An 18,126-nucleotide genomic window follows, 5' to 3' on the forward strand; every position below is an offset into this window, starting at 1 on the left:
ATGTGTCTGCTCTCATGAAGAAAATAGTGTGGGAAGGAAAAGGTTTGAGTAAGATATTTATCCATGTTTTATTTTATCTCATGTCTAAGAGTGGACTGGAACAACTGAAATAAGCGACTTGAAAAGAATGTGGGAGAGGGGCATGAAGTGGGGGAAGTTTGTTTGGTTAAACAGTAATTACCATTTCCAAAAACTGTTTTCTTCCTCCTCCTCCTGAAGTAAAAATCAGAGTGAGGAGAAGGTGTGGATGAAGATGAAATGCTCTACAGCTCATACTGCACAGTAAACCATCACTTACTTTTCAGAGATTAAATTACATCTAAAGAATAAATTGCTCGCTTTTCCTACTCCACACAGTAACATGTCACATTAGCCAGCCTCTAGCTTCTTCTAATCACCTCCTTGTTAAAATCTAAGAACCTGACCAGGCAAATGACAAATCTGACTGCCGCTAATTGTGCACTCTTAACTCAGAGGGATGTTCTTTTCATTGATACTGGAAATCTTTCTATCCCGTACTTTTGTCAAAGTGGAAGTTCCATAAAACTGGTATTTATTACTACTGGCCTGCAGGGGGCGCCTTCTTTGGTTGTTTAAAGAAGTCTGATTCTCTGAAGTCTGTAAGTGAGAAGCCTCACTCCTCACTTGATTTATTACATCAGTAAACACTTTCCTGATAACTTTATGGTGCTCACTGTGTCCCTCTCAGTTTTGTAAAGAATTTGGGCTGGTTTTTTTTAAACCTTTATTAGATAGTTCAATGGTGAGAGACAGGAAACCAGGAAGAGATCGGAGGAAGACACACAGCAAACGGCCTCTGGTCAGAATCGAACCCAGACCACTGTAGTCAGCCTTGCAGCATATGGGCACCTGCTAAACTTGTGAGTTAAACCTGGCACAGGTGGCGCAGCTGGCATGTTCAGATTGAAGACACAAACGTGTGGGTTTTTACTGTCATTTCAAACACATATCTACATGAGCTCAGAGATTTACATATTATGCAAAGACATGCTGGAACAGCCTGAAAAGATGAGACTTTCTGGGTAAAAAAATGCAATTACTTTATTTCAGGTTTTAACTTCTTCTGCTCTATACCAGCATTGATGTGGAGGTTTTGACTGAATAACGACAACTATCATTCAGCAGAATACTGAAGTGTCCTCAGCATCAGTCTATAAATGGTGATGGGGCTGTGGTGACGTCACCAATGTGGCAACGCTAAACAAGGGCTTAGAGACAAACAGACGATAAAGCAGGGTCAGTCTTGTGACATATGGTGTCAAAATACCAAAGTGGCAGCAGCCAAGGTGCCCAGCTCAAGACTTAAAATGAGATTTTATAAGCAAGTGGGTGACAGTGTGCTGACTGTGACCATGTTTTATATATAGTCTACATTTCGTACACTCTCAGAATTCCTCAAAATGTCTAAAAAAAATTCCTGTGTGTTTTAAAGTCATGAAAACAGATTTTGTCCTCACCAGTCTCTTTGCCATGGGGGTCTTATCCTCTCCAGGGAGGTGCTGCTCCAAGGCCAGAACAACACAGTTAGCGGTGATGGTGGCCAGGATCATGTACTCAAATGGTGTAAAGGCCGCGAAGTTAAGGAAATTTCTTTCTTCACAATACAAGAACAAAAACACCACATAGAAGCAGGTAAATCTGAAGGAATACGTGACAAATCACAAATCAAGTTCCTCTAGAGTTTATCGCTGAAATACACTGACAGCAATAACAGTTTTTCAGAATACAAGCAGCAATTTTCGGAAAAATCGCAGTGAATATTTTAAAGATGTGGTTCAGTGGAAGGTTAAAAAAAACATATCTAGATGGATGGATGAGGATAATTAAATGACATGAATAATGGCATGGTTCATATTCTCTGGTATTGGAAGCAATCTGTTAGAGAGATTGCAGTAACCATGGCAACCTGCTTTTAAAAGCGCTTTTCATGAAGAGAAAGCGAGCAGGTTAGGGAGGGAATGAGAGCACAGTGAAGTCACCTTGGCCTGAGTGGTCTACTGCACAAACTACAGCCAGCAGTTCTCGTGGCTCCTTTCACTGCCAACAGCCGACGCCACGGCGGACCGCACAGCACGCATTACACATCAGCATCTTTGTACGACAAACATGAATGTTCAAACATCATCTGGGAGCAACTAAAGAAAGGTTGATCCTCAGACTGCTCAGATTTTAGCTAATTTACTCAGTAATTGTGAGGTTTTAATGAGTGAGGTTCTCCAAAGTAAACCAGAAGCAATCCAACATTCAGCTGCAAATCAACAGAAAATGACTCATCATCAAGTTTGAAAGTCACGTAATCATCTAGGACACTCTTCAAGGAAGTAGGTCAGTCATTCTGTGTTTCCTGCTTTCCAAAAGTTTTAATTTTTGTTTGATTGTAAATCCATTACCTTGAACTCCAGAGGGCATTTTGTCCAGGTTCTAAAAAAATCATTAACGTCAGCTCTGATAAGATGCAATGTGTGTCTAATGTGAACATAGTGGCCATTTATAAGATAAACTTGAGTCATTCTCATTCATTATGAATTCCATCTTTATACTCTCCTGTGTTTAAAGGTTTTAAAACTGAATTTAATAAATTATCAGATCAACAGAAAAATAAATGCTCTTTACAAGCAGCAGTGTAACTGTTCTCTGTTAGGATGATTTGCTGTTTGTCTTTTGTGAGATTAAATATTTTGGTTTTGAAAATTTAGTTGGACAAAACAGGATTTTTTTTTATGGTGGGCGCTTGGAAAATTGTGCTAAGGATTTTTTAGAGCCAGACTAAGGAGAAAAATGGGTGATATATCAGCAGTATCAAATTGCCTTTTGATAGATATACTTTGCTGCACATGTTGTGTCATATACTGTCCCAAAAATCCAGTATCAGTCAACTGGATTTCTTTTTTTTTTTTATCATTATTTACTAAAATTCTGGATAACATGATTTGTTAATAACAAAAAATGAAAGTCATAGATCAATCAACTGTAAAAAATAGTTCATAGTTAGCTCTAAAATATTAATATTCATATTTTTGTTTCCTTTAAAACTGTCACAAATTAATGATCTAAAAACAAATTTGTTAAATGTGGAATATGAGCATAACTTTATTTCTTACATGATCCTAGTAAAGCAGGGTTTGCTTTAGGTCTGATTTGGTGTAACTGCTGAAATTTAGGAAGTTTTACTTCTAAATGAAACTCTGAGGACTGCTGCAACTGAAACATCTGTTTGTGTATACATGCATGGGCCCAAAGGGTGCAGGATATGTACGTGTGAAGTGGCATACCCTGCATGTTTGACTATATGCACCCCAGCATTTGTGACTTTCAGTCTCTCAGAGTTCCCATGAGGTAGGAGCTCCTCATTATTAATTTTCCTGCCATGAGTGAAATGGGGTCACTGACTCACAGGGGAGCGCTGAGATGAGGACCTCTGGGACCCACAGTGACTCACATTGACAAGTCCGCAATGTTGCCATTGAAAGTGGTTGAAAATAGCTAAAGTGGGAAATACTTAATGGATCTCACCCACTCTGTTACTAACTGTTACCTGTTACCATAAGTGTCAGTCATTATGCAAGTTTTAGCCCGTTTGGACCAATCACATTCACTGCTGTAAGCCAGGTCATCATTCTGCCAAATAAGCCACTATCCTACATGTGCTGTATCAAATCAAATTGGGTAATTCTCTTGATTATCCAGGGCTTTTCTTTGCTTTCTGTCTCTTACTAACTGAATGTCAGAGGGCACATTTTCTAACACATGACTGGATATAATAAAATGTAAAAGTGAGCAACAACCAAATCATTGTAGAGCTGCATATTGGTGTACAAACACAAAACACATGAAAAACCTTGAATCATGAACTTTTTTCTTGAAGAAATTACTTAAATGATGATGCAGTGATTGATTTATTCACATCTGAATGTAAAGTAAGCAGGTAGCGACAGCTAACTCTTTCAGCTGCAATCAATTCACAACTCGTTTGGTCAAAGTTACATTAAGACTTTGACAACAATTACTGTGATGGATAACGTAAGTAAACAAAGTTTCAGGAGTGTGCTAGAGGATCTTAATGCTGCATGCAAATAAATGGAATCAAATGGCTGTCTGGAGATCAGAATGATGTATTTATAATCTATTGGGTACACTGCAAGGGAAAAAAAGGGTTGGGATTTGTCCATTCATGGGATCAAAAGATATTACGTTAGAATTTTATAAAATAGGGAAAAAAAAACAAAACAGCAAATTGTCAACGTACTGAGTAACTAGTATTTTAGATTTAATTATAAGTGCTCATTGCATTTGTGTATTAAATGAACTTCTTTAGATGGACCAATTATTATAATCAATTAACTGCTGTAGCAATGAAGACTAAATAAACATGCAGTAACCTGGGGTGGTGCACCTTATTTAACCTGATAAATGTCCCAGTCATTACTAAAGTTGTGTGAATTGCTGTGCATTGCCAATCAGTGCAGCTGATTCCTGTAAAATCTGAACCTCCGATCTCAAAACTTCACTCACTCAGTCTACACTCATGACAGTGATGCTTTTACAGCCCACGATCCATAGCAGTACTACTGGCCAGTTCTCTCCCACATACCTCTGCCTCAGTGATACTGACAGTCACATTACCATGCTGCCAGTGGCCAGCTAGTCTTGACCACTAGCCCCACTCCCACACACCCACAGAGCCTGTGGTTAGGTAACAGTGGGAGACTGGCACGCTGTATTGGAGGGGGTGTAAGACAGGAGGAGCAGTGGGCAGATATGGCAACTCAGTGATGCTGCCAAACTGATTTTAGTATCAAAACATTTAAACAGCAAAATAACTCAAACTTGAAAAGATAAAATACAAAAAAAAAAAAAAATCTAATTTCTTAATGTGATTGTGCAGAGCTGCCGCACTACAGGAAAAATAAGTTCCCTGATGAGCTTTGTTAGAGCTGCGCAAGTTCAGGAGAGAGAAACTGTTGGTCAGAGCTACAGCAGGAAGCAGAGAAATGCTGCCTGGTAGATTTGAACTGACACCTACTCATGGCCAGGTTCATATTCCAATGAGCACTAAGGCATCAGAGATGTGCCTACATGCCACCCCCACAGTGAGCAGAGCTGCTTTTAATGATAAACACATGCTAACTTTCTGGCTTCTATCAGCACAAATGGAGCCCACAGATGAACAGATATGTTAGTTAGCAGAACTATGAACACGTTAAAATCAGGTTTTTAGTGGGATGCTTTCAGGAACAGCTGGAAATCATAGAGTGGGTTATGCAGACGCTAAACAAAGAGATGCAGGGTATATGTCATCATGCACAATATACTGACAGGATTGATATTTAGAAGCTGCACTTTAGAAGGAGTTAGTTGTTTTTTTTTTGTTTTTTTTTTTATGTCTGCTCACATGCTGGCTGTCGCTGTCCAAGGTGCTGAACTGACAACAGCCTGTCATAGCAATTCAAACTATTAGCTTGAAACATAACTCTGATGCTTCATGGAAGGATATGGCCATTCAATGATTCGCCTTGCGTATTTCCTAATGATGTTGTCCTCTGCAAAAATGAAAAGCGACCTGTTGACTGTGAGGCAGTTCTGCCGGTGGGGGACTGGGTTGTACAGAGCCATGGTCCGGGCCCGCTGCGCCTTGGCTTGTTTCATGGAAGCCGTCAGTCCCGCCGCTGCCGGGTCCTGCCCGTCGCCGCCGCCGCGCTCCAAGTCCCCATCCCCGGAGTCCACCGTGGTGGGAACGGACTCGTCTCCAAACCGAGCCATTCTACAAAGAGATGAGGAGACGACCGGCTTAGAGTGCTTTACTAAGGGCGATTTTTTTTAAGCTAAAAGGGGTTGGGGGGATGAAGTGGAGCTAAACGAAAAAAAAAAAAATCATCCACCTTCAATCCACTGACAGCTTTTCGAGCGCCAAGATTCCCCAGAAAGTTAGATTCCTATCACTCCATATCCACAAGAGGGAAAAAAAGGGGTATATCATTCAGTTGGCTTATGTGTCAGGAAAATCTTCCATGCACTTAATGAAGATTGAGGTGCACAAGCTGCAAAAAACAAACAAACCCCGCTATCCCATCTGTTTAACCGCGCCAACAGTCAGCTCTGAGCAACTTTTAACGCGCGTCTCTACCGCTAACTCGGGCAGCGGAGAAGGAAAAAAAAAAAAATCCACCGAATTACGACCTTGTATTTTCTATCAACATCCAAGCTCGTTTTGATCTGACAAACCGGGAGCAGCTACATGATCTGAAACTACTCTGTGCTCATCAGACGGAGACATCCGAGGAAAGTCTTTCCAAACTTTGCGCATCTTCCCGAACTTGACAAAAGGAGGCTGTCGTGCGAAAGGAAGCCCGTTTAATGCGACTAAACCTGAAACTCTGCCTGTGGCAACAAGGCTTGCCTGACTAGGTAGATCAAGCAGTCTTATCACCTGCTGGAAAATTATCAGCCAAGAGCGCATAAGCACCAGCAGCCCCCTCCCACAGTACTATTTCACAGCAAATTCCTGAATCTGAATGAAGGCTGGTGAAGAGGAGGGACATATATTTTGTTACCATAGCAATTAGAGTTTGTTGAGGATGAACAAAAACATTTTCCTTAAAAAAAAAAAAAAGGAGAAGACTATATTCAGCAGGCTGTGTGGGTATGTGGTTCAGAATCCATTATGTAAAGATGTTTGTGGGTGCTGTGGGAAAAGAGAGGGGTGTTAAAGCTAAATAAAACCAAATACTAGACAATGCACAGAAAAGACAACAGGTGTGTGGGTACAGGAAAGAGCAAGCAAGTAAATAAGTTGCTCTTTATATGAGCATCTCCCATTTAAACACTTTCACCATTTGACAGTCCGACAGCATTGTAATATTTTTCCCTTAATGGAGACAGACTTGCACTATTAAAACATTTAAAAACTAGGCCATTGTGCTAATATTGGAGTAAAAGTCAGGAGTAAAAATAGAGCATGAAATAGATCTTAGGGCTGCTCCCTTTTTGAGGGAAAGCAGAAGAAAGCAGGGTCTCTTTCACGCTCAGTGCCACAAGTGAGACCTCATTAGGCAACTGGGCTCTCTCACTCCATCTGCTGCTCTCCTCCACCTCCCCACTGTTTCCTGAAGATGACCACTTCAGCCCCCACAGACGCAATATTATTCAACCGAGGCTTATTTCATGCCCGAGGCTGCCGCTTGTCACAATTAAAATCAACTGCTCTACTGATATCCTGACAAGAAATATCACACTCTGCTGCTGACTGACAGACTCGACTGAATGCAGGTACCACCGTGTAGTAGACTGGCAGCGAGCGAGGGGCTTAGACTGGGGGGAGGATTGTAAAAACAAGCCGAGAGAGAGTGACAAATTCATGCTAAGTTTCTAACTGAGCTCCAAAAATTGAGCTCTGCTTCCTCCTCCTCTGCTTCATCTGCATGGAGCAGGCGGGCGTGTCGTGCAAAGCAGGGCAGAAACAAAAGGCTGTACTGACCTATCAAGTGCAGGATGCATAAAACAGCAAAAGAGGACAATAAATATTATCATGTAACTGATCATGGTACTGACTGATGACACATTTATTAACACATCCTGCATTCTTCTCCATTTTCTACTTATATCTTACATAAGCACTCATTCCAAAAAAAAAAAAAAAAAATCATCTATTTTCCCAACAAAAATATTTGTCCATCTCTGCAAACAGTGCATATCTGCGTGTGTGCGTGTGTCTCCAGCTTTCTCTCTTTGCTGTTGTTTCCATAGCGACATAGCTCTCTTGAATTCCTGCTCCGTTCTTTTCATTTCTGCCAACAAAAGCCATGTTGCACAATAGAGCAACCTCTTCCTACAGAAATCTGTTTATCCCAACACGCACACACACACACACACACACACACACACACACACACACACACACACACACACACACACACACACACACACACACACACACACACACACATATACACAGGGGTCATCTTGACAGAGGAAACTGATTTCTGTACAGCACCATCACTTCACTGCTGATGACTGAAAAATACTCCACAGGTGACCAGGTGTAGTTTGCCTTTACAGTGTTTGGCTTTTGTTGTGCTCTTGCTTGCAACCTACTTCCAAAAATAGCCGTTAGCCACAGAGGAGGAAAAGGTTTTATCAGTCTGCCTGGGCCTAACCGAACTCTGAATGAGATGAACTTAACAGAAAAGGGCCTCATTTTACAAGACATTTGAAACACATGTGACAGGAGCCACATGCGACAGGGGAAGACAGATAAAGTGGGCCTGCAGGTGACATGCACTGAGAGTGAAAACGTTAATGGGAGGTACTTTGTGCCAGAACTCTGAAGAGCTTTTATATAATTGCAGACAGGCTTTCACCCAACATTGACTGGAGTGGTTATAGCATTTTATTTTTCTCTCTGTTCCCTAGCAACAGACATCCTCTAGTACTGAGTTATGTCAGTTTGATTTGTCCAAGAACTGCTGCTTGTATCGCCGCAGATTGGTGATGCTGAAGCATATGTTTTATATTACATATTATATTAAATCATGCCTACCATTTCATAACAATAGCACAGATATGTACATTAACACCTAAAATTGCTAAAAAAAAAAAAAAAAAAAAATGTTGGCCATCTATACAAAAAATTTAAAAGAAAAGTTTTATTAAAAGAAAAAAGTTACACTGAAATGACATATCATTCAATGCATGTCATTAATATTTATTTTATCTTCAGAAAAGCTGTTCAGCATTTCAAGGTTAAGCTCAGTAATGTCCAAACTCTACTGAGTAGCTCAGAGAAGCTCAAAAGGCATCATGCACTGCTTCCCTGCTGCTTCTCTACTTTGATTCCCTAGCATCCCCTAATGGACAAATATGCACAATACACATACAGCGGCACCCTGTCCCTAATATTAGGTCCTACTTCTTGGTGAAAGGGTGAGCGCTGTTGCCTCACAGTTATAAGGTTTTGAACCTGCTTTGGGGTTTTTTGTATGTTTTCCCTGTGTCTAGGTAACTGATGATTCCATGTTACATGGATTTGAGCATGCAAGTGTTAAGAAAGTGTTAAGGAGCATGGATAAATTGATATATCCTATAGTTGCAGGTAACATACTGTAGATAGAAAATGTACATCTGTTTTTGTGTTTCTGTACATGTGAGAGACAAATGAAGAGTAACAAAAAAAAGGGGAGTGAGAACATGACAGTACACGTTAAAGTGGACATGCAGTAGGTTGCAAGGGTGCATCAGAGCAAAAGAGACATCAGAGGATGAAGGGAGAAGGAGGTGGAGGTGGAGGTGGAGAGGAGGACTAACTATAAGGTTAGAGGTCACGTTGATGGAGTGGCACTCTACATTCAAGTGGCTGGAAGTGGATAATCAGAGCGATGTGGCTACAGAGTTCAGAAGTTCACAAGCAAGTACCCTGAGCTCTGCCATTATTAGCACTGTACCACACCTGATCACAGTAAACTGCAGCCAGCCATGTTAAACAGGCAGTGAAAAAAAAAAGACCAAAAAAAGCATCAAATCAACCGAGAGAAGAGGTGGAAACTGATCGAGTGAATCATTGGTGGAACAATGCACAACAAAGGCATCTGCATGTAGTGCAGTAATGGAGCACCTTTTGAAAGGAGCATTTTGTATCTGAGCAACAAAACAAGGATAAGTGGTAACAATAAGAAGTGTTATACTTTATACTCTAATGGTTAATCATTTCAGCACCTGAACCCATATATTTTCAGTATTACCCTTAAAGATGTCCTGTGGAATATTTCCACCAACAGCACTATGACTACACAGCCCTGCTGATGGTGTTACATCATTTCACTGCTGAAGCAATGTGCAAACAAAGGCAAAGAAAAGGATGACTGCTGGTTACAAGGTCTTTCATAATTTGAGTTGAAAATTTTCTTTCTCATCATTATTAAGCCTCAATAATACATTTTGGTGAAATCATGGAGGGCCAAAACCCCCACAAATAAAATAAAATAAAAATGGTTCAACAAATAAATTTACCTTTAAGCGCACTGCAAATAATAAATAAATAAATAGAAATAAATGTATCGTTCATTAATTCATAGAAATCTAACTTAAGTTGAAATTTCTGTTTTAATTTGATTTTTTTCTTTGTCCCCCATGTATTTCCAAAGCACCTGTCATTCTTTCTACATTTCTTCATGAATTTCTGTTTTATTACACAAACAAATGAGCTGTCCTTCTAGGTGTGTCATGGGGTCAACTCTCACCACAGAGACGGTTGCATCCAGCCAGAAGATCCATAGAGAACTGATTCACTGAGATAGTCTTACTGAAAATACCACCAGTCAGGACTGTTTACATTTTTATGTTTTACGTACCACAAGGTGAGTGTGCACGTGATGATTCAGGTTTGTGTTGCTGTATTTTATATCATTTTTGGTGCATTTAATCTGGTCCTCGTACTTTCGCTCCCTTATTTCCCAAGGGCTCGCCACAGTGGATGGCTCCACATATTTGATTTGGCACAGATTTGACACCAGATGCCTTTCCTGATGCAGCCCCCCCATTTATCTGGGCTTGGGGCTGGCACTGGGAATACACTAGCTTGTGACCTCCTGAGTCTGGGTTTTGTATCCCCTCCCAGTCTCGAGCCAAGGATCTTTTGCATGATAGACAAATGCGATATTGATTTATGTACTGACTCATTTATTTCTTTTCTATATGTTATCTTGGCAGTTTCAGTCCTCCATAAAAAAAAAAACACCAATGTAAAGAAACAAGAAACTCTGTGGTTTATAATTAGTGTCGCAGATTAGATGTAAATGTTCCTGACAGGTATCACTATCACAGGTTTATTATTTATTGTGGCTAAATGGGACTCATGCATCCAGCAGACACAAAGCCACATGTGTATTTGTTAAATCATGGACCTCATTTTTCTGCAGATCTGAGGGTGTGCGGCTTGCAAAATACTCAGCCTTGCTCACCAAGGACTTATGCACTTTTTTATATTTTTTTGCCTTTTCATGATGGGTGCTACTTGCCCTTTCATCCAGTGGATTTTCTTGTCACTCAGGGGAAGAGGGGCTAGCTGAAAAAAAGTTGATCACCTTGTAAAGTGAGACAAACAATTGATTTTGTCAATATCATGTATTTGAAGTCGTATTTGTGGCCACCTGATGAAGCTCTGCATTTGTCTCCACCATCTCCTAAGAATGATATTTATCTCTTAAACTGCTAATTGCTCTATTGTTGTTGCATTTGTTGCCTGTTGTAGCTATGAATTACACATAATGGCAATAAACCTAACTACAGTGTAGCTAAAACATCCATTGATAGTTACCAGGAAAGCAGGATTTTTTTTAACCCATGCATTCGCTCACTGAAGCTACAGTATGTCTCCTGTCACACAGACTTTGATGCATCTCAGCAGGAAAAGCACCAGGTGTAATTACTACCATCAGTGTCAGCTACATTCCCCTTCCAGTTCAGCAGCCATGCAATTATGCATGCTTCCTCTCACGCACTGCTTTTTTGGATCCTTGAATGAAATGAGGCCATCATTTAAGGCTCTTAATTACGCCTGAGCTTGTCTTGCCATGACAAGTATCTGCTGCAAGGAAAGACATGTTTACTAAAATATTTAAATCAAATCTGCATCCTCATCCATATCTCGTAAACCTCGAGGGATCTAACGATGTGCAGGTTGAAAAGTTACCCTTCATATCCAGAATCTAGGTTCTTTCACGTTGGCACTTTCATCCTCCTCCATGGAGATTTATCATCTTTACACGTACAGTTTAAAAGGAATCCTTTGACTCTGAATTTCTTTTATACTTACTCCCACTCCTTCCGGCGGGCTTGCGGCGTGCTCTGTATTTTATGAGCCTGGTGGGCCATGATGATGTCCTTCTGCTCCACAAGTCCCCCGCGCCGCCGGAGCATGCCATGGGGGCTCAGAGACCCCGAGCCCTGATCGGACGAGCATTCCTCCTGTCCGCATGGCACATCAAAGCTGGCCGCTCGAGGGGGCAGCCCCAGATACTCAGGGACAGCATGAGGGACCTGCAGGGAGGAAGAGCGAGCTCCTTGTGCCAGTCCAGGCCGGGCCGCGAGGCTAGACCTCCTCCAGGCTTCAGGCTCAGGGAGGGACAGGGAGGACTGGATGTGTGTCTCTCCACGCCGACCACCGATGGTTGGAGAGCTGGGTGTAAAGGAGAGGGAAAGGGACTTTTCTGAACTGGTGAACATCTCCACAGAGGTTGGTCGGTGGCAGTTTCAGCATAATGCTGCAAGTGGAGAAAAAGGGTAGAAAGGCGGAGGATGTTTGGTGAAAAGCACTGCAATAATAATTCATAAACATTGCTTGGGCACATCCTGCCTGTCTGCTCTCTGTTTGTCTTTCATTATGAGCAACAAACAGTGTGACACTAAGGATGTCCTTTGCCCAGGTCACCACTCTGGTCCAGACTGAACTATCTCATAATCTATGAAAAGAATGAAAGTTTAGTTCATATTCATGGAGTTCAGAGGGTGACTGCAGATAACACCTGGACTTTTCAATGCCCCAGGAGGCCAGATGTTCATTGAACAGTCTCAACCTCTGCTAAATGGACTGCTGTGCAGACATTTGTTTGTGCAGTGTTTCCTACAACATTTTTCACGTAGTGTCATGAAAAATGGACCAAAAATTATAATGTTCATTTCCCTTTCTTATGACCAAATACCTACTAAACTAATTAAAATCCCATCAGCTGTGCTTTATGTTTACCACTTGCCAAAATGCACTTTGTACCTGAGCATAACCTCAGACTGCAGCTTGTATGCAGCCTTGTTTTTCACTATAAAGCAAAAACCAAGAAGTTCACTGTCAACAAAGCAACTTCTAAAAGTAAGTCTCACCACTCGCCATCTTAACTTGCCTCCGGGCACTTGTTTGAAGCATTATCTAAATTAAGTTTATTGTCAGAGGCCACCAAGACATAAAAAGTGCATGAATAGAAGCACCAGTTGGATCTGAATTTGCTTTAAAAAAACTGTCCCCTCAATAAAGTTTTATAAAGCTTTTTTTTTTTTTTTTAACTGATTGTGGTGGAGTTACTTCTACCGCCATCTTCCCTGCATCATCTGCAGATTTCAATTCAGGATTTCTTTTTACATTTATCTCTACTATAACATTTCTGATTCTCACAAATGTGTTTTTTCCCATCTTGGTGACTAGGCTAACTTTATTGACTGCTACTGCAATCAAAAAAAACTTTGAAGCTTAAAATGATATGAAGCGGAGTATAGAAAACATTTATTTCCTAATGATTTGACTTATTTTCACTCAAACAAATTAAATTCAGAATGGATGCCACCATTTAACTGCACTGCCAGTGGGATCTTTGATACTAGTGGTGCATATGATTGGATGAACAGAAGCTTTGAACCAGCAGTCATACAGAAATAGTACCAGTAATCATACTAGTGGGCGGAACAAGACTGCACAGAAAGTGGGTGTAGTAAAAGTAATGATACATCTAGAGATGATTTCTTTTTTCAGCCTGAATTTGGTCATCTTTTTAGTAGCTGAGCACACCACAAAGAACTACTTCAACCTTCATTCTGTTGCTGCTATTGTCCAGTTAATCGTGTGTGTGCGTGTCTGACTGAGACAGAGAAATATGGGGGTGATGAGGTGGCAAGGCTGGAAAACAGCAAGTTTGTGGTGAGCCAGTCAGAGACAGACGAAACAAGGCTGTTTCCAGTGAGCCGGAGCTGAAAGGAAGATGATTGTGTGGAGGAGCCGAAGCAAAGGCTCGGTGACTCACTCATCAGCAGCAGGGCTCCTCAGACATGAACTGGACACAGTCTGAGTTGAGCTCTGCCCTCGAACAGAGCGCAGCGCCCGCCTGAAAGCCGGGAGAGGCTACAAGGTCAGCGCGCACATTTACACGGATGGCTTGGCTGCAGCTTTGTGCTGCTCATGGGTGGGCTGTCTCTGATTTTAGCACAGCCATTCAAGTTCAAAAGAAATCTGATAGCTTTTATTATTAGTCAGTTTGCTTTTTTTTTTTCTTTCTTTCTTTCTTTTAGCAGGGAGAGCTGTGTGGAAATTAAATGTCAAGGCACTTATATTGGAGAGGCGCACCTTGGAAAAAAAAAACATGGGGCAACAAACTGGCAGGGTGGGTCCATGAAATGTGGACAAAAATGAAAAAAAAAACAAACTGTAACACTGATAAGGTGGAGGTGCCTTTTACAGACAAGAAGCCTACACAATCATTAATGCTGCAAGCTTTACATCTTATCTGTATTATTCAGTCAAGTTAAAACACTTGTGTGGAGATGCTCTTCTATTAGAAATTCAGATTTCAGCTCCTGGCTGTGATCTCCTACGCTTTAATTAGTGCAACCAGTGTAAAGCCTACTGGAACAACGCGGCCACTCTCGTCTAATCAGCTGCAGGTCGGCAGTGGCTTTAGACGTGCATTAACCAGCCCGTTAACAGGTATCGCTAATTAGGCTCCTGCTCCTTCTTTATTCTTGTGGAGTTAAGTGTTTGACGCCCAAGCAAGACAAGAAGAAAGCAAAGCAGCAGTCACAATAACTACATTAAGATGCACAGGATGCTAAAAATATTCACTGGATCAAAGGGGGATCAGTGCAGCAGTCGCGACAGGAAACGCAAACATCAATTAACTAATGGAATGATTGATTAATTTGACAGCTTTACCTTGAGGTGAGGCGCACTCCTTCATCGTCAGTGAGCTCCGATCAGGTGGATGCTAAATTCAGTCCTTTGACTCAGTCCAAGTTCAGTGGTTTGAGGATGATTTCGCGAGGATTCCTTGAGTGATGATGATTACCTCTGTATGGCTATAAATACCGCGAGGTGGCTGGGAGCCAGAGGAGCGTAGCGCGGATGAACGTAAACAGGCACGGGGACAGGAGCGAGGAGACATGGGAGTAATCCCTGTCATCTTCACGAGCTGGCTGCCTGATATGAGTCACTTTATGTGGTTCACAATTAATGGCGGCGTCTTCAAACTAAATTTAGGCTGAAGAGTGCCTTGACTTGAGGGCTTTTTTTTTTTTTCTTTTCTTTCCTTTCCTTTTAAGTGGAGGGACCTTATTTACCTATGCCGAGATTAGAGAAGGTCTGGTGAGAGGAAGAAACGCAACAGGTCTTCGTCTGAAACTACGCACAGGTGATGTGAGCTCAAAAACCCAGGTATTCATGTATAGCCCATTTGCCACTAGATGGTGGACTAAAGCCACATACCGGATAGACGCGCAGGTTCCACTGGCATTGACATAAACGACGATAAAAGCACTCACAGACAGATGCTTCACCTTCACCTGTCCGCAAAGTACGTCTACTTCAACGTGCTCTCTTCTGCAGGTTCTTCTGTGTGTACAAACAGGGTCATCCCTATGCTTTCTGAGCAACTTTGTAAACATTAAAAAAAAATCACATACATGTAGCCTGTGTTAGGTAAAGTAAAAGTACAGCACTGCTACAGGCTACACAGAAAAGCTCCTGTAGTTGTGTATTATATTAGTGCAACAACACATGAAGAACACGTGAACTTTCTTCAACACCCGCTTTAGTCAAAGTCAAAGTCTCTATTGTTGATACCACATATGTGCAGGAGGTGCAGAGGATTGAAACTGCGTTACTCTCAGACCGGAGGTGGAACCTAAATCTAAATCTGAATTTGCACAGTATAAATAAAAGTGCAAAAGAATGCAGAAAGTACTAACATTTAAGAAATAAGTTTAAATAAATATAAAAAATAATAAGTACAATAAATGCCAGAGACATGAGGCACTTAACATATAAAGTCTTTGGAGTGATAGTGCAAAAAATATGACTGCAAACATATATAGCTTACATACCGGGTACCTGAGTAATTTGGTGGCACTGCTGGTGGTGGATATTGTGTGTGTGTGTGTGTGTGTGTGTGTGTGTGTGTGTGTGTGTGTGTGCGTATGTTTATAATACCTTGTGGGGACAATTTCCCTGACATATACTACGTTGTGGGGACCAATTGCTCCTTGTGGGGACTGGAACCTTGTCCCCACAAGGGGAAACCCTGTTTTTGGGTCAGGGGTCAGAGTTAGGGCTAAGGTATGAATTGAGTTTAGGTTAGGGTTAGGGTTAGGTATGTGATGGTTAGGGTTAGGAAAAGGGTAAAGGTAAGGTTTAGGCTGTAGAAATGAATGGAAGTCAATGGAAATTCCCCACAAAGATAGCAAAACACACGTGTGTGTGTGTGTGTGTGTGTGTGTGTGGTGTCGGGATCAGGGGCTCGTGTGTGCAGGGGGTAGCAGGATAAGGGGGGGCAGAGCAGTGCCCCGAGAGCCTGGTGTATGAAGCTGTCCCTTAGTCTGCTTGTCCAGGCCCGGAGACTCCGGAGTCTCCTCCCTGATGACAGCGGGCTGAAGAGAGTGTGTGACAGAGGGCTTTTTGGGTGAGGCGGGTGTTATAGATCTCATGGGAAGGGGGAGGAGGGGGGTCTTCTCAGCTGCTCTCAAGATGCACTGGAGGGTCCTGCAGCAAGATGCTGTGCATTCACTATACCACACTATAATGCAGCTGGTCAGGATGGTCTTGATTGTGCCCCTGTAGAAAGTGAACATGATGGGGGCTGGGGCACTGGCTCTTTGACATGCACACCCAGGAACTTGGTGCTGCTCACCCTCTCCACAGCAGCACTGTTGATGGTCAGAGGGGAATGCTGGGGAAGCAGTCTCCTGAAGTCCACAACAGTCTCCTTTGTCTTCTCCACATTTAGAGAAAGGTTATTGTGGCTACCCCACAAGGCCAGATGGCTCACCTCGCTCTTGTAGTTTTTCTCATCATTTTTGTTGATGAGACCCACTACGGTTGTGTCATCCGCAAACTTGATGAAGACATTGGAGCTGTGCAACGGCATGCAGTCATGGGTCAAAAGTGTGAAGAGGAGGGGGTCAGCACGCATCCTTGGGGGATCCTTTATTGTCCAGATGAGTGAGAGCTGAGTGGAGGGTAGTAGAAGTTTTAATGTGTTTTACAGGCTTGAAAATTTCATGTAGCTGCAACTCCCAGATGTCAAATGTCATCAGGACTCAAAGATGCAGAGAAAAGGTGAATTAAATGAAAGCACCAAATTTCAACCCATCCCTATGTGTTTCAAGTACCCGTAACTCAAAAAATGTTCACATGTGAAGGTAAAAATTTGCATGGCTTCATTAAAAATAGTAAAATTGTTGTATCTCATTATATTGTATTAGTTATCATTATTATTGTATAAAATCAGGTGATTCTGAGGGGGTCTTATGGGAAACACTGTTTTTTCATGTATGAGGCTGCTTGGAATTCTCACCACACAGATCAGCTTTTTGACTCATCAGATTCTCTTTGTTCCTCGTGCTCTTGGAGTCTTTTAAACTGCTTTTTGACAGAGTCCAAGCTGGCTGTCATCTCTCTGTAATTCAGGGGGGGTTACTTTGTCTACTCTACCATAAAACCTCATGGAGATGATGGAGTGCTACTGGGATATTTGTCTTTCTACTCTGTACTTCTGTGAAGCAGACTTCTCAAACTCTGTTAGGAGGGCTTTTGGGGTTCTTGGTCACCTCCTCTGATTATGGCTAATTCTCTGAAGGCTCCAGGTGGTTCAAAACTTCTTCCATCTCACAGTTATCAAGGCCACGGTGCCCCCCGAGAACACTGAGTGCTTTTGAAGAAACTTTTTTTTTAGCCCCTGACCTGATCGATGCTTCACCATAAGTGAGTTTCTTGGACTTCGTGATTTCATTTTTGTCCCAACATGCCTTCAGGATTGTGGGATCTTCATATACACACTTTGGCTTTCTAAACTATGTCCAATAAACTCTGCCTCAGGTGGCTCCAAGTTTCAAACACATCTTAATTAAAGAGAACAGGATGCAGTCTGGAGTAATACAGCAAAGAGTCTCAATAGTCTTGTCAATAGAAGATTGCAGGTTTTTTTTTTTTTTTTAAGAAAAATGCAGAAGAAAACAATTTCAAATACTGAGAAAAGATTGAAGGGGAAATTCAGAAACATGAAGGGGTCTGAATATATGTTCCATATATGAGAAGATGTTTGTATCGCTCTAAAGTGCAACTTGATGAAGCATTAATGTTGC

General features: G+C 41.7%; 1 protein-coding gene across 1 annotated transcript in view; it reads right to left on the reverse strand.

Annotated features, from left to right (window-relative positions):
• Positions 1-12,237, reverse strand: part of LOC115795402 (voltage-dependent R-type calcium channel subunit alpha-1E-like) — a 64,675-nt gene extending 52,438 nt beyond the window's left edge. The window contains exons 1-3 of the mRNA XM_030751293.1: positions 11,828-12,237; positions 5,516-5,782; positions 1,479-1,584 (exon numbers count right to left, since the gene is read on the reverse strand). Coding sequence (XP_030607153.1) covers positions 1,479-1,584; positions 5,516-5,782; positions 11,828-12,237 — 783 coding nt within the window. The remainder of the gene's footprint in view (positions 1-1,478; positions 1,585-5,515; positions 5,783-11,827) is intronic.
• Positions 12,238-18,126: the final 5,889 nt, after the last annotated feature.

This window comes from Archocentrus centrarchus, chromosome 17 (genome assembly GCF_007364275.1).
Source record: "Archocentrus centrarchus isolate MPI-CPG fArcCen1 chromosome 17, fArcCen1, whole genome shotgun sequence".
Lineage (NCBI taxonomy): Eukaryota > Metazoa > Chordata > Actinopteri > Cichliformes > Cichlidae > Archocentrus > Archocentrus centrarchus.